Source organism: Dermacentor andersoni, chromosome 1, assembly GCF_023375885.2.
Source record: "Dermacentor andersoni chromosome 1, qqDerAnde1_hic_scaffold, whole genome shotgun sequence".
NCBI classification, from domain to species: domain Eukaryota; kingdom Metazoa; phylum Arthropoda; class Arachnida; order Ixodida; family Ixodidae; genus Dermacentor; species Dermacentor andersoni.
Window position 1 is genome coordinate 51,181,623 of NC_092814.1, and position 25,375 is coordinate 51,206,997.

General features: G+C 42.8%; 2 protein-coding genes across 3 annotated transcripts in view; one reads left to right on the top strand and one right to left on the bottom strand.

Annotated features, from left to right (window-relative positions):
* Positions 1-884, top strand: part of LOC126545357 (uncharacterized) — a 111,295-nt gene extending 110,411 nt beyond the window's left edge. For both annotated transcript variants that reach the window (XM_072288557.1, XM_072288548.1), the window contains one exon: positions 1-884. In XM_072288557.1, coding sequence (XP_072144658.1) covers positions 1-330 — 330 coding nt within the window. In that variant the 3' untranslated portion in view covers positions 331-884.
* On the bottom strand, positions 603-25,370 carry Gpat4 (Glycerol-3-phosphate acyltransferase 4). Its single transcript, XM_055061461.2, has 12 exons — positions 25,098-25,370; positions 21,107-21,215; positions 20,945-21,054; positions 20,786-20,883; positions 20,257-20,322; positions 13,541-13,615; positions 13,090-13,179; positions 4,478-4,571; positions 4,297-4,412; positions 4,170-4,225; positions 3,332-3,546; positions 603-1,156 (listed from the first exon to the last, which is right to left on the bottom strand). The coding sequence occupies exons 1-12, from the start codon at positions 25,275-25,277 to the stop codon at positions 989-991; spliced, it is 1,377 nt and encodes a 458-aa protein (XP_054917436.1). The 5' UTR covers positions 25,278-25,370; the 3' UTR covers positions 603-988.
* Between the last annotated feature and the right edge of the window lie 5 nt (positions 25,371-25,375).

A 25,375-nucleotide genomic window follows, 5' to 3' on the forward strand; every position in this document is an offset into this window, starting at 1 on the left:
ACCCCACATGGCATCACTGAAGAGAAGTGGTCTGTGCTGTCTGAGAAAGAAGCACCCCCTACTGAAGTGGCCAAGGCTGTTGTGGAGATTGTTGTGCAACTCAAACGAGCCATGATTTCCCACACCAAATCACACTTAGTGCGTAACAAGTATAAAAAGCTCAAGAAGCGCAACAAACACAGCCGGGAACCAGCTGAGCAGCAGACAACAGACGCTTCGCACACCACCGACTCTGGTCCCACCCCGAGTGTAAAGAGCACAGTGTCATTCCGAACCATGTCCCACTGGCAAAGGATACTGAACTACTTTCGCAAGAAGTCCACTTCCTAGCATTGCCTTCCAAGGACCACCATAGAAGTGGGGACACTCCAAAGAACAAACTATTCTAGTTGCACTTGAGCAGCCTTGCTGTGTCCTTGCAGACTGGTGCGCAAGTCATTGGGTGCACTCTAGTTTTTTGGAAAGTCACTGCCTTCCGTTCTCTAACAATGAATGTGAATTTCCATGTTGTACAATGGCACTTCAACAGCCTGCATGCAAGCCTCACCACATCTTGTAGTAATTATCATACATCACATCCTTTTAGCCATGAGCACAGCATATTTGTTTTGTGCAGTCGAAACTTAACTTTATTGAGGTATTAGAGATATGACATCTCATTCCATCAGCAACAACTCGGTAAGTGCTGCCTCATCTTCCTTCTCTTTCCTCTAAAGGCCAACATGTTATCACAGTTTGAACCAACCTGCAAGCAGTTGTCGCCTGCTTAGCAAGCTATGCCAAACGCTGAACAGCATCATATATACATGGCCTGAGTACAGAACTGATCACAATGATTGTACATAGTGTTGATTCCACATGAATAAACTATCACCTCTGCTGGACCGCTTTCACTGGTTGGCATGTAGCAGAAAGGGCCCAGCATAGAAACTAAGCCAACCCGTGCTATGTACACGTGTGCCCAAACAGTCTCTTTCCTTGCCGAGGCTCACGTCAGCTTGAGGCGTTGGCTGAAGTCCTTCTGTTGCTGCTCCTTCCACTCCCGCTTAACATAGGTGCGCTTGAGCAAGCCATCCCAGTTTAGGTCAAGCAGGCCACCCTGCTCGGCAATCTTGGATTTGACTCTGTTGGCGAACTCCACTGATGACTCATCAACCTGAAAAGAGCAACAGCACACCTTTCCATTGCCAGTCTCTGATCATGGCATTGTAGGTTAAGTGGAATAGGCATATATTCATGACAGAGCCATGATGGATAACAGAATATAGCTTTAATCCAAAGTATGCGCCCTTTCACATTGCTGCAATGTACTCAGGATAACACGAGGTGCAATCAAATAGGCACGCAACTGGTCACATTCCCCACTGAGTCCTAGCAGACTGCATGAAGCCTACTAGGCATTGCACTTGTTCATGTGTCTCAGAATAGGGTTCTGCACAAGTCTGGCAACTGGCCATGGATCACAGATGCTGCAATACTGTGAATTTTGTGTGTTAGGCATTCAAATACACGTGTACTAAGAAATGAAACTTGTATTAAATTATTGTATTTGGTCAATTGTTCAAATTCTTAACTCCAATACTCACACATGCTCACGGGTTTCCAGCACTTTTATTTTCCTTCAATGCTTACCTTATAATTAAGGCTTTAATCCACAGTACCAGCAATAGTTATTCAATGTCATTAACCTGTGCAAACTCCATGAGTGCATGAAATGCTGGAACATGTGACACCACTTTATCACAGCTATGCAGGCCAAGCTGGCATTGGGCACTGCTTAATTACACCATTTAGGTGTTCAATACTCTTTTTTTTCTTTTTTTATGGCAAATGAAGCTACCACATATTATTTAATAGAATTTATTGCTGGTATTAGCAGTAAATTACTGCAGGTTGTATGATTTGAAGTGATCTACTGATAAGAACACTGCCAAGTTACAGGATTTGGTTTGTATGCTTAGTTTAGTGAGGACATACAGTAAAATAATGGAAATATATGTTACTTTCTTACGTCTGTATACATACGCACACCGACCCACCCACCCATTCACCCACGCACACACACACATATATATATGTATATATAAGCAAGAAGAAAGGGGGTTAACTGAACGGCCCGACACTAAGGTCAAATTACTTGTAATGACTAACAGAATCGAAGAAATGATAAATTTATATATATATATATACATATATATATATATATATATAAAGTGATATAGCAGAAGCTGTACAGACAGACAGAGTGGAGCCTTGTTAAAACAATGTTGCAAACACTGCAAAAATAAAGTCAACGACAGATTCTTTGAACATGCCCAATAATTCGGATGCCCTCGCAACACTGCCTTGTACCCTATAGAGCCACTGTACAAAGACATCTGAAATTTCGAACCTTCACTGTTCAATTTTTGGAACCTTTTGCTGTGTCCACAGGTCCGAAACGGCATTAATTGAAGCCACCACTGATTTGATTTATCTCACAGCATTGAACCAGCCCTCTCGCACACACATCCACTGGCAACTGTGCAGTCACCACAGCAGCACTGGGCCTAGCTATTTGCTACTAAGCTTTCTGCTGTTTGGTGCCACACTTTTAATTGAAAATTCGCCACTATCAGCAATAGTGCCACATCCGCCTTTGTCATTCTTGCGGATGGCTTCTAAGTGCTGAAAGTACAGAAAGTGTCAAGCATTGCATAATGGCGGTTTCCAAAAGTCAGCTTTGCCGCAATACAGCGATGTTACACAGTCAAGCGCATGTACTGTATTGCATCAAAGCATATGAAGATGGGAAAGGGACCACTGGTACGGGTTACAGCACGTATTCTTTAACTATACACGCAGGCACCCCCCCCCGCCCCGCCCCATCCCATCTCCTGTCACAGTATGAGCAGTGATACACCTAAGTGCACTGGCAAGCCTTCAGAAACACTTCAGACATGCCTATGGCTATTTGAACCCTTTGGGGCAGTAAAGGCATGCATTCATTTTTCTAGACTGCCTTATTTTTCGCACATTATCGTGGCCCCTAGGGAGTCCAAAAAATGGGAGGTTGACTGTACCTTGTTTATATTCTATATTCGTTATAAACATATGTGGTGATAGCTGTGAAACAAGATTCGCATTATGTCTATGTGAAAGAAATGCGAGCAATGCCAAAACGAGCAAAAGGTCTTCTGTGGATTTTGATGGTCTGTTGGTGGCTTGTCATACCGATGCTAGCAAGGAAACAACAATTACATACACATGCTTTCCACTGTACTTCCACTGTACTGTACTGTACTGTAGACTTTCCTGGAACTTTATAGTCAAGGCAACAAACACTACTTACTCTTTTCTTCATGGGTGGCAAATACCACACGTCGCATACTATGGCCCATGATGACATCATCATAGCCAGGTAGTGGACGTAGTTCTGCTTGCTGCTGTTCCAGAAGGCGTCCCCAAATCGTGCATCATACTTGATAGCAGCTGGGTAGATGGTGCCACCAACCTCAAAGCTGCCCTTCTTGAACTGCATCACTGATGTGTTGTTGATGCATGTGCCTACAGCAGAGGTTATATGCCATGTTCATACACTGCTACCATCCAGTACGAAATTTGACAGCCTTCTGCATGCAACCACTGTCAGGTTAAGTGCAACACAAAAGTGCATTCAGAAGTGTAGCTGCCCATTCACCCAACGGTTGTTTCTTAGTGTAAATTTACTAAAACAAGTTAAATGAATCGCACTAAAATATAGCCACTGTGCCACCACGGCGGGTCAAAATTTTAGTTGTGGTCATATAAAGAGAGGTGAAGAACTGAAAATACTTGCATCACTTGCTAGCGACAGCTTACAATAATGTCATAATATGTGACGGAGGTCCTCGCATGATCAAAGGAGCTTTGTGCATCTAGGAGCAGAGCAGCAGTGGGGGTCAACATAGCCGTGACAGCTGCTTTAAGTTTTAAAATTTTCATAAAGCAACATTTTTATATCCAAAAACACGTAACTCGCTCACCATGATTCAAGCAGTAATATTGAAGCCCTCACCCTCTACTACCACCTGCCTACACTGCATAGACAATTTGTTGTTCAAAAAACATTAAAACTTTCACACACAGATTTGTGCATGCTAAATTCACGTACAAACAAACACACTGTGCCAAAAAAACATTGGTAGTACCTTCAGGAAATATGAGAATGGGAAGCTTTGTAGGATCTTCAACATGCTCTCTCAGTCTGCAAAGCAAACATGTAGACAGGGTTATTCTTTTGACAAAACAAGCACTCATCAGAAAAGTGCAGTTTACCTCTTGGCAACGGCCTGCCTGTCCTTGATCTCGGCTCGCTCAAACCAGATGTGTGAGGCTGCCTTGTTGAGTGCTGTCTGAATAACGCCAATGAAACCACCTTGGGTCTGGCCCACCTGTATGCAAAGCAGGTTCTCATTCAACAGCCGACACATACAAAAATACCACCACACTTCCTTACCAATGCATAACAATTGTCGCTCGCCAGCATAGCCACATCAATGGGGGAAGTGTGATTTGCAACACAGATGCCACCAGGCTTGGCACGGTTTTCTCTGAAATAGTCATTCCACAGATCAGCATCATTCAAGAAGGCAACAGCAATTCACATGAAAGAACCATGGAAGCTATTTTTATTTATTAGCCACCAGCAGGCAAGGAACATCCAGGACAAAGCAATCTCTACAGGTATGGCAGAACTGCTAGGTGAAATGTTGGCTCACACTAAAAGAACAACAGACCTCTTCTTACTTGTCCTATATAAGAAACCCTAGAAGGCAGTGTCCCTCAAATTGTGGCCGAGTGAATAATCTAAAGGAATTCACAATGATCCCGCTAAAGATATGCCATTCATGAGCATGGAGCATCTAAAGTGTAAGCTAGACATCTGGTCAGGCATTCCATGATGATCTGCCTATGTGAAGTTGGTTTCATTCAACTTTAAGGGGCGTGCAAATAGTAGTTTTTGAGACGGGGTCGAATACGAATTGAATAGTGCCAGAAGCAAATCAAATATTTTTCAAATGCTGTATTTACTGGCACAATGCTTGCACTTTTTTCCCAGGAAATTGATGCAAAAAAATTCTAATTTTCGATGTGGGGGGTGCAAGCATTACGCAAGTAAATACATGATTACAAAGAAGGCACCAAATAAAACAACAGACGAAGGATGGAGACACGAGACAACCACGTAGGCGCTTACGTGGTTGTCTCGTGTCTCCATCCTTCGTCTGTTGTTTTATTTGGTGCCTTCTTTTTAATCATGTATAACCAACTAGCCCACCAGCATGTGCTAAGTAAATACAGTAACCAGTGAATAATCTACTGCCTCCTCACAATTAATATGAGACAATTTTCACATCCTGGTGAAATAGAAAGTTCCTGTCACTACATTGAACATTATAAAGCATGCTTTATTAAAAAGCACAGAGGAAGCCTTTGTAACAACTAAGCAGTTTGTTCGAAAACTCGGGGTTCTTCAGAACATATGCAGTAATGCATTATTATATAAAGTTTATAAAGCTAACCTTGTGGGCCAGTGAACCTCTGCTTATATGTTTGAAGCCAAACCAGATATGGTGTTGTCTGTGGCGACGGCAGAGCGGAAAAAGAAAGCCCCCTTTTCTCTCATTCGCATGGTCACAGCAGATGGTACCACTACTGTATAAAGTGTGTTGCAATGAAACATATTCTCGATTTATCTAATGAGAGGACACAGATGTCGCATCTATAAATAGTACCAAACTATACCCACCGTCTAATACTCTGTCTAAACATATTATTGCGAGTTATTGTGTTTAACCAGAAGTACAGCTGTCAGAGTGACACAGCATGCTCTAGTCCACCGTAAATGGGATGAAAGTTACCGCACTTCTGCTCCCATTTTATTTATGACCGCATATGGTGAACGACATAATGTATTCGAGAACTATTAGAAAAATATTAACTATCCCAGAACCGAATTGAATAGGACAACATTTTAGTCATTACGCAAAAGTTTCGTATATTTGCACATCCCAACCAAACTTATTTGGGCCATATAAAAATCAGGAAACGGGGTTGATGTCAAGGAGGGGATGTATAATCGGATGACCACTTTCTGCGATATTATCACCTTTACATGACGCAGTGCTCAAACAGCCAATCAGCTCATCTGGTTTTGCTAAACCAGTCAATAAGCATGCACTGAAAGTTATATAGCTGAGAGTGACTGTCTGAAAACACATCCCCAGGACTTGTGGCTTTAAATGGCAGTAACCTGGCATGGGCAGCTTTGCTTCCGGTGCAACATTACTTTTCTCAATGAACGCAAATTCTAAAATGGTACTCACTTCAATGTTTACATGTACATTCAACGAATCACTCAATCAACATGTTCTCATGTTATGACAGCAATGGCCTGATATTACCAACTTTTGTAATGGTCACTTCTGCAGCAGCAGTGCTAAAAAGCAGCAACACAATTTGCTAACTTGAGATACTGCATACATCCTTAAGCATACTAGCAAGCTTTCTCGCAAATACATAGTCTCCCCAAAATATTAAGTTTTCAGGGACATAAACAAAAATGAAAAAAAAAATTGCAAGGCAATTTTAATCACAGTACAAACACCGTTAAGGAAGGATGGTAGGCACATACGGGATGTCGGAGGTTTTTGTAATTTTCTTAAGTTTCTCCGCACGAAAATTATTTTTTTCAGCTGCTTAGTAAAGGCATTTCTTGTTATGGATGCCAAGTTTTATTTAATAATATCAAGAAGTACTTTTCAGTTTTTATATTGAACGATTTTAGTACTTTAGTCAAGGAACCTTTAAAATATAACTAATGCAATCAGTGCATTGAAACTTCAGTCAAATATTGTTCAGAAAGTCGGCTTCTGACTGAAGAAGAGAAATAACGTTCACATTGTAATTTGTTTCAAAATAAATTTTTAAATATTCATATCTCCATAGATAGGCAATTTGGCAAGGAACGTATATAAGAAATTCACCAAACGTAACATAATTGTTTTAGTTCAGAAGATGAATTACACAAATGACAACAATTTGACAAAATCTCACTCCAAAAATTGAAAGTTGCAGAGATACAGTTCCTTTTGTCATTCAGTTCAGCATTCAGTTGTGAACCATGAAGCACAAAATTAATCAAACATCATTTCTCACATTATTTACCAGTCATTCCTCAGCAACATTCTTCCTGGCAATTACTGTAGCTTTTCTCTTCGCATTTCTGTTGAGAAATTGAGCGAGACCCCAGCGAACTTCGCGGGGCTCGCTCTCACGAGCGCGGCTTGACCATGTTGTTGACGCAGTATAGCATACCAGTTTCTGCAGAATCTATGCATTTTCTTCAGGTGTGATGACAAATGAGAGAATCCTGCCTTCCGATTGTGGTATGTGAACACAACTACTCTGGATTAAAATTTTAGAGAACTTCAACTACAGAGAATGAAATCGCTGGTGCACAAACAAGTGCGTGGCCTCCAATGGTCAGCAATCTCGCTTCCAGTGAATGTTTGAAACTTTGAAAAATAAAATCAGTTATAAAGCAACAAATATCATTTGTACAAGCAAAAAAAAAAAAACTAGCTTTTGCTTGTTCCTTGTCCTTTCAAAAGAGGAGTTTGTGTCAAATCGCTGTGAAGCCAAGCCGATTTTTATATGGGGGAGGTAACTTTGGTGTTATGTTTGAAACATTTCTAGTGCTTGCTGCGGCATGAAATTTGGACAATATCTTCTTTATCAAATGTAGTATATTTTTGCTAGCAAAATTTGAAAAATGCTTCATTGAGGGTACTTGCCTACCATCGCCCCCTTTAAAAAAATGTCCTATAATGTACCATTAAAATATATTTTAAATGCATTTCCACACACATTTTTAGCACACAAGAGGAACAATGCAGATGTGGCAATGAAAACCTTTTTTTATTTAGGGGAATAAATTGGTGAAATTCGACATGCAGGTGTGATTTTTTATGCTGATATCATAATTGAAATTAGTTTTGTGCTATCTATTATAGTTTTCAAGTTACAACAGCTGACAACCTCTGATGGTCATCCCCAAATTAATTAATTACACATTCATTCACCAAGATTTTCACATCCAAATGTTTATAAAGGCCCATTCTGTGCAATAAAGCTATTGGTTTATTTTTTAAACGCCGAAATGAGCATCAATATATTTCTTTAATTTCCCTATGCATATTGTCTTACCAACGACTTTTGCAAAAAAAAAAAAAATTTTTTTTATGAGGTGCAGTTTAAAGATGGACAGCTTTATTGCACTCAACAATGTTTCAGGATCTAAGTGCAAAAGACAGAATGATTTTGGTTTCATTCGTTGTGAAATGGCACTGGGATGACTGAAAGCAACAAAAAATGAAAGCTCAGAAAACAAATTTGTTGTAAACATTTAAATATTTACTCTGAGCACCTAAAACCTGCCTGGGTTGTAGTCCTCTGCCTGTGAGGACACATTTTCTTTACATTTTGATGTTTTTTGCTTTCTTGGAGCTGTTTCGTGCATTTTAGTTGCTTTTTTGATCGTCATGCATCCATGCGTCGTGCAGAGGTAGATGATAGCGTATTCAAAACGTCCACTCTTGTCTCTCGTCGCACAAGCTCTTTATTAGTGAGAGTTGGAGCTGAAATCCACAGTTGAATATTTGACGCGAAAACTTCTGCTCTCGCCAATGTCGCGTTGCCGTCACGACCATACGCGGACGCACCGTTACCATCGCTCGCGAACGCGTCTTCACCATCACTCGCACACACGCCATCACCATAGCCCACGGTCGCGCCATGACCTAGACAACGGCCGCGTTGTTTGCACCGCATGAGGACACGTTTTTCCGATCACCCACGTGCGCCAGTCGTGCCTCATCGACAAGCTTGGCGGCATCCACTTCTACGAGTGATTTTCTACCTCTTTTCCACGCCTTTCGTGGTCTTCCATATGCATGGGCCGTTCGGAACTTGATTCATTTGGGGCTCATCACAGAACACGTACATTAAGCTGCCACGATCGGCGATCACGTTGATTGTAACGCACAGCTCGCTGCTGCGTAAATGCGCGCGAGAGAGGTTCGTCAGCAATTCAAATCTACAACAGCCAATAGGAGCATGCCCTGTGCCCCACATGATTACTGCGCCCAATCACAATGCCACATTTACTTTTTTTTTTGGTTGCGTTTGCTGGTTTATTTTTTGGTGGAGAAATACGTCGCTCCGGCAAACCTGTGACACTCTCATAGGACCAATGGGGCTGGTTCTCGCAGGTGACGCTAGCGCTGCCTGGATTCTAAAGGCAGTTGCACTGACACCAGAAAAATGTTAACTTACTAATACAGTCGATTCCGGATATATCGAACTCGAAGGGGATCGCGAAATAGTTCGATATATCGATAATTCGAAATATAAAATATGCATGTCAAAAGCTTCTCTAACAACTCCACACATCTCAAGGCAGTTTTCCGATGTCGTGAATAACGGGAACTTACCGATCTGTGCCTCCAAGGCACGTAAAAAAACAAAAACACAGCGGGATGACCAGAGAACTTCTTGGCACGTGTCTCCAAAAACCAGGCGTACAATGCCTTCTCGACCTTGTCAAAGGTTGGGACGCGCACACGACACGCTCCAGGGCGACTGGGCTGCACTGCCTTCAGCTTAACATTGGCTTTGTTCTTGAGGATCGTACTCGGGGTGTTGTGAGGAATTCCGAATGCCGTGGCGACCAACGACTTTTTCTCGCCAGCCTCCACCCGTCGAATGATGTCCGCCTTTGTTGAAAAATCCAAATTCTTGCGTTTTTTCATGGCCATGGCTCCGGAACACGTGCCAAAAGTGGAAAGAAAAACGCACTGCACCACACGAGTCTCAAGCCTTCGCATTGGCCTCGCGAATAAAAGGAACAAAGCGAATCGAAAGACGCACCGTTCAGCGTCTCCGCACTACCACAAGCCCAAGCTGCACTGACCTCGTTCGTCCCGCTGCGCCAGCGGTTTCAGCCAACCAAAAAATAGGAAACGGGCGCCTGCGGTCAGCGTGGTTTCTCCCGCCAACTTCCCTTTCACACCCAATTGCACTCAAAGTGCTCCTCGTCACGTGCCTTTTACCCACACACCCCTTTCTCAGAGTGCGGGGTGGCGCGCGTGAGATCGTGGGAACATCGCGAGAGCTTTCTGAGGAGAAGCGCACTTGCAGGGGCGGGGTATGGTGGGAGAAGCGCACTTGCCGGGGCGCAGCTCAGCACGGAGTTCGATACATCGATATGCTGGTGCGTGAGAGTTCTATATACGCGAACAATAGCGCTATACTTTTGCATGGGATTCCCAAGGGGATTTTTCAACTGTTCGATATAGGCAATAATTCGATATATCCGGGTTCGATATCTCCGGGATCGACTGTACTAGATGATGTTTTCGATTCTATTAACTTATAAATATAAAAACGACAGGCGATGTCTGAATAATTTCTAGTTGTTTAGAAAATGAAATCTGTGTCGAAAGCGGAATGACGCATTTGAGAAGTACCACACAGCAAACGACCGACGCCGGCGTCGTCTGCTTCTGCTATTTCTGTTGTGCTGTCGTTTGCTTTGGCCAGATATATCCCAATTTTCTCGTTCACATTATATATATATATATATATACACAGTCGAACCCAGCTATATCGAACTTGCAGAATAAGTGCCTATCAGTTCGTTATAGGGCATAATTCTATATAAGCCTGCTAAAGAATTGGGCATCATAAAAGCATATACCATCTATAAAATCACTTTATTGATGAAACTAGCTGTTTCGCATGAAACAGTCCTGTATTTTCTTCTGCATGGGCAATTTCACTGCCTGCGATGCACGCACTTCTCCACATAGTCTAAAGAGTCGGAGCAGCTGAGGCCGCAACCATTCACATTTGCGTAGAAGCACCAGACTAGTGCGAGTGCACCAATCAGCTCGGAGGATGTGGGCAAAGGACCATCACTGCTTTCCTCATTGTGCCGACTTTCACTTGTGCTCAGTGTGATGTCGTCTGCAATGTAGTCTCCGTTTTCGGGCTCTCCCGTGGTCGCGACACCATCATCTGCCCTCACAAATTCGCCGACCGTTGATTCATCAACAGCTTCCGGAAATTCTGACAGCTTGCTCTAAACTTCGGCAACACCGACAACGACTTCGTCGCAGTCATCAGAATTTACAGTCATCACCGGGCACGCGGAAGCCGGCACGTCTGAAGCAATTTCAGCGTACGCTTCGGGCGCCACAGGCACTGGGTCGCAAGTTTGTCTGCTTTAGCCCTAATCTCCCCCTTATTTTTCAAGATTGTGCTGAGAGTGCTCCTCGGAATCTTGCACACTGCGGGGACATCCGACTTCTCACCACTTTTGACTGGATTTATGATTTCCAGCTTCACGGCGAAAGGCAACTTCTGCCGCTTCATCATGGCAACACTGCAGGAGAAGGCTCACAAGGCGCAAACACAATGAACCAGAAAAGCAGCAAGACAACTCACACTTGTGCCATCTTGCACGACAAGGGCACAAGAGTGTCTGATTGGCTGTTTGAGCAAGCACTGTGGGCGGGCCAGGATAATTTTGGGGTGTCGATGGCTCGCCTGACGCAGCGCGGTCATGGTAGGGAGAGTGGTTGGATGGAGCTGCGCCGTCAGGTTTTCCCGCCACCGCAAGGGAAAGAAAACTTCTGGGGGCACTTTTGCCTCTCTTGTTGTTCGATATATCGGTAGTCACTGCTACTTTTGTTCGATGTAAGAGTAATTTTTGTTATATATACACATTGCAACTATACTGAGTTCAGAAATTCGTCTATATACAGAATAATTCGATGTAACCGGGTTCATACAGTCTGGTTCGACTGTATAATATATATATACATATTGCTGCATAGGCCAAGCGAAATCATGACGCTAATCACACCAACTTGCTGCAAATAAACAGCTTTATTATAACAGCATCAACATTTACATTAAATAAAAGGCATGTGAATAGCGTTTCAGAAGATATACTGGTGCGTAACATGCATAATTGTTTATGCGCAAAAAGATACTACATACAGTAATGCCACACATTTCTGGGGAACACAAGCTGTCTGCAACTGAATGAAGAAATGCATCTGATCACAAAGAGCCATCGCAGGCTGGTATGTTGCTAAACTTCCTCCACTTTTGTAGCTGAAGATGTCACATCACTTTGTTTAGAATATCCAACAAATTGCAGCTCGATTTTCGCATAAACACATAGCCTTCATAAGGGTGAATTCTGTCGCAACTGTTCGTCTTATGGTCAAGACTGCCTCCTCTCTCTCTTGCCGTTACCCATTCGGGAAGTTGTCGCAATATAAAACTTTTCAGCATTTAAGCTGAATTTGCTTCAAACAGCTTAAAATTTAAAAGAGAAATGTTTTTCTGTACGTGCCGGTTTCAAGCATTACAAATAAAGTTTACAATATAAAGGCCTAGCTGACGCTTCGATTACCACCGCCGGCGGTGCACTGTCGTCGTTTCGATTGTGGCACCACCCCAAGGCTTGGATGCAAAACATGCCACAGGTTGGCTCTGGCTATCTTTAGCTCCAATCTCTCCTCTTTACGATGATACCAAGATGCCGGCACTGTGTCAACGGATAGGCGAGTGATCCACGGTGGGACAGGGCAAGAATTTTTCGAAATTATTGATGACAGCACTCTAGGAAAGTGATGTTTTGTCGATCTCTACCGCATATTTTGTTATATTTCACCACGAGGTGAATAACGGTTCGTGGATCGCGAAAATAGAATGAATCTGGAAATCGAAAATTTTGACAATTTTACCACTTCAATTGCCGTGTCCTTCTTAAGCTCCCAATATTTTGCACACCACAATAGTTCATTTAAGTGCAAGCTCACCTGTTGTTACAAAGATATCCGCAGTGCAAGTACATAGGGAAAAGAAAGAATAGACCAGACACAAGATTGTCTTGTACGTATATTCTTTTTTCTTCCCCATGCACTAGCACTACGAACATCTTCCGAGTAATGGCATACCAACAATCGCATATTATCACGATGGCGAGCTCACCTGTTGTGGTATGTGACTATGGCTGACACAGCTCTTGAGAGAATCCGGAAAGTGATCAGACTGATGTGCCAATACAGGAATCGCTTGAGCCTAAAAGCAACATCAGCAGACATAAAAAGCTTAAAAGCTCTCCACTGGCTAGAAGGTAAATTATCGTAGAAACAAGCCCTAACATCAAAAGGTGCACCAACAGTACTTGTCAGCCTAAAAGGTATGAGATCCTCTTTAACAAGACAAACAGGGCTACTTTTCTCTTCTACTACCCATGTCATTTATTTCTTTAGCCTGGAACCGATGGCCCAACACGTGGGCAAATGTGTGACAGAAATAAATCATGTAATAAAACAGTGCAACACAGAAGAGGTACTTGCAGAACATGCACATGTGCGACTATGCACCAATCACACTGCTAGCTGCTAGCATACAACTTAACAGAACAGGCCTTACTCACCGACCCTCTGGAAAATATCCTAGTATGGCTGTACAGCAGATAAGCCAAATCATGCCAATGCATGTCAGTGCCACCCTGAGAAAAAAATGAAAAGGAATTAAATGAAAAGCAACAATGATCCAGCACTTGAGTTATGAAATTTCAGCATCACTATCACAGAGCTACATGTGCATGCCACAGAGCTTCTTGTAAAAATTACTAGAGGGAACTCTGATGCTAGTGTCAATGGAAGCTGTAAATATGGCAGTTCAGCCAGCATGGGAATGATGGGCATTACATGGATTTGCCAAAACTTCGTCCTTCTGGCTTCAAACGGCTTTGCGACGTTACAAATTGATCATCTTCAAACAATATATATTGCATTATATATGCAACAATTCATAACAATTATGCATAAGCATAAAATATGATTGCCTTGAAGTGTTTAGAAAAATATTATTTCTTGGTAATTTAGAACAAAGCATAATAAATAACACCACAAGAATGTCTAAAGCAACGAGCCTGAAGATTAAACGAATCTGTGTTACTAACTATCATTCCCATGGTAGCTAAAAAATAACAGCACCACAGTTCCCTATAGTATTTTTGTAGAAAACTCTATGGTCTACACTACTAAAATAGGTAAAAAAAAAAGGGGGTGCTAAAATAGGTACTACTAATACATAGGTGCTACAATAGGTGCTGTTTTCATGAATGACACTTTCATGCACAAAACTCATAATTGCATATAACTTACATCCATGGCATTAACCTTCAAGAATAATTAAAAATGTGTTCAAATAACTACGCACACACATTCCGCAACAGAAACAGATTCACGAATTCTTCTTGCACATGCTGAACTGACAGGAATATCAGCGTTGCTGCACCATCACCCCTGTATAAAAATGCTGCCTTCTTTCCTGTGTCATGGTGAATACTGATGCAGCATTTTTAAAATTCCTTTCACACATCGACGATATCGTGATAAACTACTGCAACACACTCTGCAATCATAATCTGCAGTCAATCTCAGCCAACATGCCCAAGACCTCTAATTCTATCATTTATGGTTAATTATGGCAAAGTTAATTAAGGTAGAGTTAATTAAGATATAGTATTTTAATGCACATGAATCCACGACATTTGGTGTTAAGACACAGTTAATAAGGCAGTCGAACCCACAACCTTTGGTGGGAGTTGGAACCCCCAACATTTGGTATTAAGGTGAAGTTAATTAATGTACAATAAATTAAGATGTAGCTAATTAAGGTACTCGAACAGACAAGTTTTGGTTTTAATTAGGGTGAAGTCCATTAGGACACAGTTAATTAAAATAGAGTCAATTAAGGTACTCGAACCCACAACCTTTGGTGGCAGTCGAACCCACAAATAGGAAGTAACAGCTTATACTAATGTCAAGTAATTTAAGGAACGTCTCGTAAGTGCGCAGGCTTTCGCCTTCATCCTCTTTAGCATATTGGGGGCGAGCTCCACCACTGGAAAAGCTGGCGCCACCGTCGGCGTGACGTGGCATGAGTGAGGGATCACGTGGACACAGCAGCCGCATCAGCACCGAAGCGAGCTGAAAACGAAAGTTTAAAGTCCCACCTGCGCCGCGGTTCTGATTAAGTGGTGAGGCTTTACTGCCTTGGGTGTCTGCTTGACAATGTTTGAAAGTACTATAACAGGTAGTGGCTGCATTTGGAGGTGTGCAGCATGGTAGGCTACTGCTCGGTGCCGCAGTGCCAGACGTACGCAACAGAGCCCGGTGTCAGCCTTATTCACAGGTAGCCGCAGGACAAGGAGCTGCGTGAAGCTTAGCTCGCGAAACGTAGAACCGGCAGACAGCCATTGGCTACAACTTGGGTATGCAGCAAGCAAGCACAGACGTGAGGAAGATTTCTGTTATGGCGCCGGGACTGCATGATGTCCGGTGAATAGCAGAAAACGCGCACTGAGACGTTCGCCTGCGCCCACTGCCCGGCTAATGTGATGAAGGTTTATGAACTTGTTGATACTAGATTCTGGCAAGTTCACTGGAATGGAAAGGGAGCGGTAAGAAGCGCATTAAAAAAGGCATGGCATATGGTCATGTTTGTGTTATGAATTAATGTACTGGATTACGAAAAAGAAGCAGAGGGAAATCGTACGCTGAGAAGACAGATAAATATACAGTGTGACACAACTCGAGAAATAATATTGAAACGTCCAAGAATTTAGAAAAAAAAAAAAAAAAAGATTGAATCGTCGCGACGGCACATCAGTCGCCATAGGCATCGAAGTCTCTAGAATGAAATTATTTTTGAACAGTTCTGATAGCGTCCATGCAACAATGGTTTCTAGTGTGTTGTCAAATGCTCAAATGCTGCGGCCTAAAGCTCACGGCACGGTGCGAAAACACGCTCAGAGCGAAAGCAAAACATTGTGCGCGGACCTGCATGCAGACGCGCAGTCAGTCGCTGTGAACCCGTGCGATCGCTGCATTGAGGCTTCACTCTGTTATGCCCAATTTGGTTGTACAGACAGCCCACTGTAAGAACATATTTCACATAGCTTACTCTCAGCGTTTGCCTACCTTTCATGCAAGAAGCCGGTTCAGCACAATGCATGGCAGCGACCGCGCGCAGTGGCGTTCACTGTACGTATTCGGTAAAGAGATGGCGTCTATAAACGATTCTGTGCTTTCAGTTTGCTCAAGAGTATTATACCGACAGTCAAAAACTTCCTTCGTTTTGAGAGTACCAACATAAATGTCCAGGAGGGCTGCTGCGTGGTGTTTTTATTGAGCGCCGTAAGCAAAACCTATGAGAAGCGCGCCACGTGATCCCTCACACTACGCAAGGAAGGCGCTTCCGACAGATGGCGACTCCGTAACTCCTCGCCCCCAATACTAAAGGGGCTGGCAATTTTGATGTTTCTGGCAGAGTTAATGCACACAAAACTGTAGTCAGTGACAACCAACCCTAACTGCATTCCAAACTGAAGAGCATTTGTATAGATTCACTAGTCAATTATTTTTGCATAGATCCATGATATCATGGTGAAGAACTTTCAACATTGGCATCATTTGGGAGCTATGTTTTGGAGTGCAGAAACAGAGAAGGCAACCGCAGCTTTCTTTTTTTTCTTTCTTGAAGCTAGCCATGCAGCGCAGATGCTTCTTAAAAATATGAGACAGAGCTTGCAAAACAGACAGAGCTTGCAGACAGAACTTGCAGGTTGGCACTGAGTAGATGCTATGTTGGGAAGGTGACGAGTCTTTACTAATGTCCAGTTTTTAAAGCCCCTTATTGGTGAACTTCTCGGACGTGGCACAAAAGTACACATGTGCAGTTTTTCTACGAGACATGGTCATGTATGTTCCCTGTAAAATTTTCAGACTTATTCAAGCAAAATTCAAGGAAGTACTCAGGTGGGAAGTATTCTTCCCACTGCACAATAGGTACACGGAAGAAAAAAATAATATATATATTTTTTTTTCGCAGTCAACTTCTATTGATTTTATAATCATGGGACTGACAAATTGATGGAATTATCTGGCAGGCCAAATTAAAACCGTAAAATCATCTGAACACACCTTCTAAGCATGGCTTAGCCTTAATTGTACGTTTCGGAGTCTGAATTAAGGCACTGTTACAAATGCGGGTGGAACCTGGAAACAAAACGACACATTGGAGTAGTTTCAAAGTTATTCACATTTCAATTTAAGAGCACTGTACAGGAACAGAGTGGCAAATTGCGCGTTGTGCTGACAATGTTTACACTCCACTAATGGCAGTCTACCTTTGCGCAGTACTAGTCTGCATGTGCACAGAATGCTTATGGCATCTGTCCAGCATCCTCTCCAATGCTGCACAATGCATCCACTGCAGGCACAAACATTAAATGCTCTTGTAGCGTTACGAGTTGCACGACCAGAAGAAAAGTATTGAAGGACCCTGCTAACGGCACAAAAGCAATTTTGCTTTCATATATGAGTGTAAAAGGCAGGCAATTTACAGTGCACTCGGAAAAAAGGCGCACATTAGAATAAAGTAAATATGCTAATAATTATGAGCTCCCATCTTCGCTTTAAAACCTGCCAAAGGTAGGCCAAAAGCAGCCTCTTTGGCAAGAGATAACATTTCTGACACTTTTGCCATCACCTAGGTGCCACCAAGACGGCCTATGCTGCTAGTGGGGTCACAATTAAGGTAACCATTGGGGTCAATATTGTGGTCAGGTGCATGCTGACCAGTCAAGCTTGAAATAGGCAGTGGAGGCCAATTTCAGGATCGAAATAAAGAACGTTTGGGCTGACATAATCCGCCTCTTTCATTTTCCTATGCTGCCCTCTGCAGCACGCCGCTGAAAACGTTTTGGAAGGGTCCCGGGGCTTTGGCCGGTTGATTTGCGTAATCACTTTTTGTATTCTTTTTACACATTATTTAGACATTTCTCATATTCAAAAAGTCTTCGAGGGCAGTCTTCTGCATCGGATTTATTAAAGCGGTGCACTTGTTTACATCGACATCTACAGCCACAGGTCGTTGTTATCGTCAAATATTGTGGAAAAGGTCTATCGCTGATATGAAATAGTGTCAAAATGTAGCAAAACATGCATATCTGCGCATATGTGCCATGTTGTTACACCCCGAGACGAGTCAATACGAGTGGCCGAACCACTTAAACAACGGCAACTGTGATCCAGATACATGTATTACGGGCTGTAAATCATTCTCGCTTTTCTTTAACTCCATCATACTTACAGTTTTAGCGTGCCATAGAACATTATTAAAGAAAACTGTGCTCGCATAAGTGCTCATTTGTAGGCCATGTTCTGTCACGAAAACGCGCGGATGCCACCGCTCACACGGCGTTGGTATAAATGAGTTAGGTGGTTGCTTATGCTGCTGAATACCGAATTACATTGGCTCTTGTTTGCCGCTTGACGCAGAGGCAAACAGCGCATCTGTGAAATTGAGAAATGTGTCGGCAAAGCAACACGAACAGGCCCATCCATATATGTAGCGAAGGCGGCCGACAGCCTACAGGTACGGTGACATACAGATGATGGCACAGCGCTGTGTCGCCGCTTGCCGCTTATTGTGTACGCGCCGTGCGAAGTGAAGCGTAGCAGATTTCAAATCGCCAAGGCCAGAATTGAACTATACAAGCAGTTTCGTTCGACCTAACTGCTTACATTTCAGTTCAGGTCCACCGGTAGCGAGTGCACGAACTCGATGGCGCCAGGTTAACCTTCACTGAACAGGATCGACATTGGCTCAAACTTCGTGGGAACGGGTTGAGAGGGTTAAAGCTTGTCCATTTCAACTTGGTAGGCGTGCTTGACTCATTTTGACCACGATTAATTATATATACAAGCGAAGGCGCTGTCGCTGTTGCGTTGTTGGTTCGACTGCCGATCGCGCGGGGTTCGGTCGAACGATGGTCGGCACGCTGATTTTGCCAGTGCCTTCGACAAGAAAGCCTGTAGCAGTACAACTCGCGCTCGTCGGTTGCGTCGTTGTCGACCTGGTATGGTAAAAAGGTTTCAGTGACGCAAAATAGTCGGTCAATCATTGGAGTGAGTGTCTTGTTGGTCTCGTATCAACCCAGCGTTGCCGCGCCTTACGAGTACGTGCAGTCAGGAACGCGCTGCCACCACCAGCAAGTGAGGACCGACGCTGCAGAAAGACTTCGTCAGCAACGTGATGTACTTAATTGTTGCCCAAGTGCAACGCACAGGTTTTTCGTTAAATTAGCGAGCCATTCATGAAAGGCGGCAACTACCTGGCTCACGGTGTAGTCCGGACAACTCGTACGATGCCCTGGCTGCTTTCTCTTTTAAAGTGGAGTTGCGGTCTTACGCTACGCACGTTTTCGGCACTGCACTGACGTCGAGCTACCAGTAGAGTTTTAACACGGTACACGGCACGAGTGTTTGCAGCAGCGCGCCTCAGAGCATATTTTTTTCTGGGGGGGGGGGCGACTTTCCGGGGCGCGGTCACGCACGCGACCCTTCCAAACCGTTTCGCGACTAATCCAACAGGGCAGGGCGCATGCGCCGTCGTGCCATGAAAGGGGCGGATTATATGGGTGCCAGGCAGGGCCTTCGGTCGGTATCTGAATTGAATTAACCAAAGCTGATTTAACTGAAGTCTACTTTGTTACTACAAAAACTATGGAACACTTGGTTGCCTTTCTAAGTGCAGAAAGAAGGAGTAAAATCTTAAACTGTCCTTCACTTTCCATCAAACTGCCTGAAGCAGGAGTCAGCACCACGTACACAGCGCAGTCCTGGCAAATGTACAGCGTCCGCTTCCATGCTACCTTTATGCTGCAGTGCTGGTACATATTCACAACAACACAGGCTCACAGGAAATGTGTTAAAAATTGTGCTATTTTGTTGCTAAGAAAATTTTTTCAAAGCTTTTACGCACCTTTTGAAACCGCAACTCATGCGAAATTATCAAGCAGACAGCATCACCGAGATTGGCTCAAAGTGCAGGAAACACTATAAATCTGCTTTTGTGGCAGCAGAAATTACAAGAGCATTATTATTGCTTTTACAAAATTTCTGTAAGCTGGCGACACATTCCTGTGGCGGGATTAATGCTTCCAACAGACTTGTTACATATATATAGCAGTTGGGAAGTATACTTTCACCAACCCATGAAAGGCTTAATAAAGATATGCAGTGAAATGAGGTGAGTACAACAATTTCTTTTTTTCCTTTCTTCAAACAGACTCACCTCATTGGGAAGAGAATGACATAGCGCAGCAGACAGCCAATGCACCATATGACGGTCAACCGAAAACTGAAGCAAAAGGAAGAACACCATATTTACAGTTACAAAAGCTTAGGCAAAAAAATTCCAGGCAGAAGTTATATTAGTGATACCACCTTTAGAAAGCAATGTGCCCAAAATCATAAATCAAGTGTTGTGATATTAACAAACGTAACTGTACAAATATAAAATAGAGTAACTATATCTACTAATACATCACCTTATTCACCTTGAAGTTTCAAGTCTATTTCTAGGAATGACTGCATGCTTATACTAGCTGCCACAGCACTCTTCACAAGCCCTGCTTTTCATGCACAAACACCACCCAGAAAAACATTCCCAAAAAGTGAAAGTAAATCTACAAGAATAAAGATACTGCTAATCATGATTACAGGCACAGTTTGCTTGTTAAATAGTTGTTCAAGAAGAATAAAGCATAAATCACATATATAAACCAAAGGTAGATATGTGTAGAACATAACACAAAGCTAACCTGACAAATGTATAGTTTTTGTTGGTCCTTGTCAGCAAATTCCAGGAAGGTAGCTCTTCAGTAGCAAACCGCTTGGTCACCACATCATCAATGATGGCCTGGCAACAAAGCGCACATTTTTAGAACACATGATAGTTGTAATCAGAAACCAAGTCACACCTCAACACCTTTCTTGATGAAGTATGTGATGTCACCGAGGTGGTATTCCTTGAGTGGGATGTTGATAATTGGCTGCTCAGCTCCAACGATAACATCGTCCCTCGTGATCACTGCAGGCAGGCAAAGGTAAAGTACCTGAAATTGCAGCAGCAGTGCTCTCACCTGAAGTAGTGCTGTTTGTCGGTTCAGAATCCAAATCTGCGAGGTCCTCTGCACTTTCTTCTCGTTTAAGGCGTTGCCGATTGGCTCGCTCAATTTTTATTCGGCCATACTGCAAGAAAGCACAAGAACAAGAGGTTCTTTAGTAATTTTAGGATTACCCACTGTGATATTTGAGTGCCTACCTGATGTTTCTGACAGTGAGGTCGTTTGTTTGAAATGTGCGACATATTATGCCCATCACTTTGTTGTCGTGGATTTGTACATTTGTGTAAAAATTGGCGTTTAAATGTGCATTCTGATATTCCTTTTTGTTTGTGCTCATATGCTTGTACTGTTTGCCCTTTTTTTTAAAAGTCATGTATTTGTATCGGGGAGGCGAGAGCCCGTCAAGCTCGAAACCTAGCTCTCTCTCCGACTCCCACATCCTTGGGATGGAAAATAAAGGCATTATTATAATAGATTCTTGCCCATGGTGGCCACACTTAAAAAACGCACACACACCTGTGTGCTCAGCAGACATTATGCTGCACTTTAGAGAGCCAACGTGGATGAAATTATTCTGCTCTCCTTAACTACAGCACCCCTTGTAGTACAACTGTAGCTTTAGCGTGACAAACGGTTTGTTTTTTGCTGCCACAAGACCACTAGGACTCTGGCCATGTAATGGCCCAACAAGAGTTGTGCACAAGCTATGCAAGGTGTGCCTGCATGAAATGTAGATGGCAAGCAGCAGGTTAGACACCCCTTTCCCACTACGGACTCTACTAAAACAATAACGCTAAAATGTATACATACCGACCGAAACTAAAGAAACTGAAAAATGACATTTGCAGAAATGTAATGTTGTGTAAAACCGCACAAAAGCAAGTCGGGACAGGAGGAGGGTCCTACACACATGGCTCCAAAGCCAGTGCCTCTTCACCTGCTCTGTTTCAGAACTTTTCCAAACTTTTAACCTATGTATCAGACACGCTAAGTCTTAATTGTACAAGAATTGAGTTCAATCAGATTGACTTATAATGGCCTTCTGCATCATGCAATGCAACATCATTCAACAGTTGTGAATACTAAATGCAAACAGTCGGTAAGAAAAACAGCAACAAAGTTTGCTTTCAAAGATTTCCATACTTATGAAGTGTAAGGAATGGTTTTAAAGAGTTCGTTTCTTTTTTTTTATTAAGAGGGATTGAAAGGAGGAATAAAGCAGTTAAAAGTAGGGGTGTGCCAATATTCTAAATTTCAAATATGAGTCTAATAGTTCCTGCGGCACAATTCATATTCAATTAGAGAATTCACTATTTGAAATTTTCAAATATGCAATTCCTCTGAATATACGAGATAAAAACATTTACTGGAGTCTCAAGGGAGACAGAACAATGAATGTAAAATACGTTAGAAATGTTTCTGCTGCAGGATAGCTGCGCGTGTTATGCAGGGGCACCAGTTCCTGAGTGAGCGCTAGGGGCAGGTAGCTTCTGCTCAATAATTTCCAGACAATGAATAAGAATGGCTCACTTTTAGGCACCAAACACACGAATTTGTTTCATTTTGATTTTTGGTGAGTCTCACCATGCTTGCAAGAATGTGTGGTGCTGTAGCATCAGACTAATAAAAATGAAATTAGATTCTGAAGTTTCAAATACGAAAACCAGAATCTCATTATGAGGCACACTGTAGTGGGGACCTTCATCAAAATGTGGCTGCCACAGCCATGATCGAACCTGCAACCTCAAGCTGAGCAGCGTAACCGTAACACTTAACTCCTTTTGTTGCACACAACACTGTACGGCATCTGGTGTCATGCTGTTTCTCAGTTTCATTACAGTCACTGCCATGGTGGCCCATGTAACTGAAAGCATTTTTTTATCATTTACAAGCTCCTCAATTGTCCAGACATATGACTGTGACTGATATTACATGCATTTGTCAATCTATATGAGCCAAGACCGGGATAATGTAAAACTACTCCAATTTTTTTTTATTCCAAATCCGCCATTAGCCTTCCGTGATAGGACAAATGGCTCTGGCCTGTGCCCTCCTATCATGGAGGGCTAATGGCAGATTTGGAATAAAAACATATTCTACACAAACTTTAAATTTCATGTTATCCAGAAATTAGAAAATATTCTATATTTGGTGGTCTTTCTCTTGAAGAGTCATATACAATTTGATCAGGAAATTTCATTACTTAAACACCCTTAACAGATTCTGCACAAACTCTAAATTTCATGTTATCCAGAAATTAGAAAAGATTCTATTTCTGGTGGTCGTTTTTCTTGAATATTCACATACAATTTGATTAGGAAATTTCACTATTATAACAGCCTTGACAAAAGATAACCCAATATCTTGTTGAAATGAAGGGGTAACACAGTTCTTAGCTGTCTTTCGTGCTAATGTCTGAGGCCAAATAATATGCTGTGCCAACACTTTCTAGTTACTTTCCCAATACACTACTTGCCACAGGTGAAAATATCTGCAATAGTTTATATCAAGCTGGACCAGGTTTACTATTTTAATGCTTAGGCAATGTAGCGCTCAGTGGAATGTCATAATCTACACAATAGTACTGGATTGTGTTTTACATCAGAGCAGCTAAAAAATGCAACAACAGCTGCCATAACCTCAGCTTGAAGTTACACCAACAGACCCCCATTGAAACTACAGGGCATCTGAACTGACAGTGGCAGTTCAGCATTTTACTGTTATCGAACAAGTACATGGATATAATGAACTTACTGCAGTATGTTTTATGCTCTCCCCAATATTTCTTTTATTGCATCTACCTACAGATGGGGCTACTATGTTCCGACCGCTTTCGAAATAACAGCGTCAGCTGTCACTAGAGGATTATAATTGCTTTCTATAAGGCTTACGTTCATGCTATAGAGTACCAATAGGCTAACTCTAGTATGCTTGATACACAATGCTTACATTTACCGTTGTCAAGCAGAAAGTAAGTGACCTGAAACAAATGCATTCAGCTAAGTGCTCACAATATACAAACATGACATACTATCATAAGAACTTTTGGCAGACACACTAGAATTACAGACGCTCATAAACATGCAACAGGCACATGAGTTTGATTGCATATTCACCGCGGGTTGCTATTTAACAAATTACATCTGCTCAGTAAACCGAGCTTTCCTCTGCTCAATCACGTCCAAGTGTACACATTTTTGTACAGTATCGTCGTCTTTTTGCACTGCTAATCTCGAGGGGCTCTTACGATACCAGCGTCTTCATTACGAAATAAATTTTGTTACGTATAAACCGCCGGCGACGCATACGATCGCCAGCCGACAGACCACGCATTGATAAGCAGAAGTACGGAGCATGGTCCGACCTATCGCTAAGTGCACAGGCCACTCGCTATAACCTCGCTTCTTGTTTCTCACTTTAGTGGGCGCAGACGCAACCGGTGCGCAGCACCGCTTCCTGCGAGAACTATGACGACTGGCAGAATAATTAATAGTTGAGGCGCGCGTGCTCAGCAACAAGCCGGTGGAAAAACATCCACCAATACTTAATTTCGTTCCCTACTGGAATTGTCACCACTCCGTTAGGTTGGCCAGATGTCTGGAGATGCAGCCGCGAGCGTATAAATAGCTGTAGAAGTGCCAGAAACGCAACTTCTCACAGAAGTAACAGTTCTCACACTGCGCAGTTCTACCAGCCAGCGGTAAATACACGAGTGTGCGGTAAACTAGCTAAATATAGGGTAAGACGCACTAACAAACGCGAAGTACCGTTATAACGTGTCCCGCCACAGCATCTCGAAGAGTTCACGCACACCTTTGATGAGCGAGACAGGTTAGCTAGTTGCGATAAGCAGACCACATGCTACTACCAGGTCAGTAGTGTGTGCCGACCGGCGAACAGTCCGAAAAATACAGCGAACAGCAAACCGGGCAAGCCTAAAGGCTCTAAGCAGACTAGAGATACAGCAAGGCAATGAAAAATGCGCTAACGAAACTTGCAAACTTACCTCAAACAGTTTCAGGAGACACCTTATGTACTGCTTTCTTATCCCAAGGCTGGTGTTTGTTACTGATAAAAAAAATAACAGGAGCAACACGGAGGAGGTGCAGGTGACAAACAACTGAAAAGGATGTGACAAATGCCATAATATTGTCGAGATCGCGCGAGACATAAATATCATCGCCATTCAATTTGCCGATGTGTTGCCTTCTCTTGCCTATCCCCCCACGGCTCCCTCAGACGTGCGTGCTCGGTGCTGTTGATGCGATACACCGCGGTTGCGGC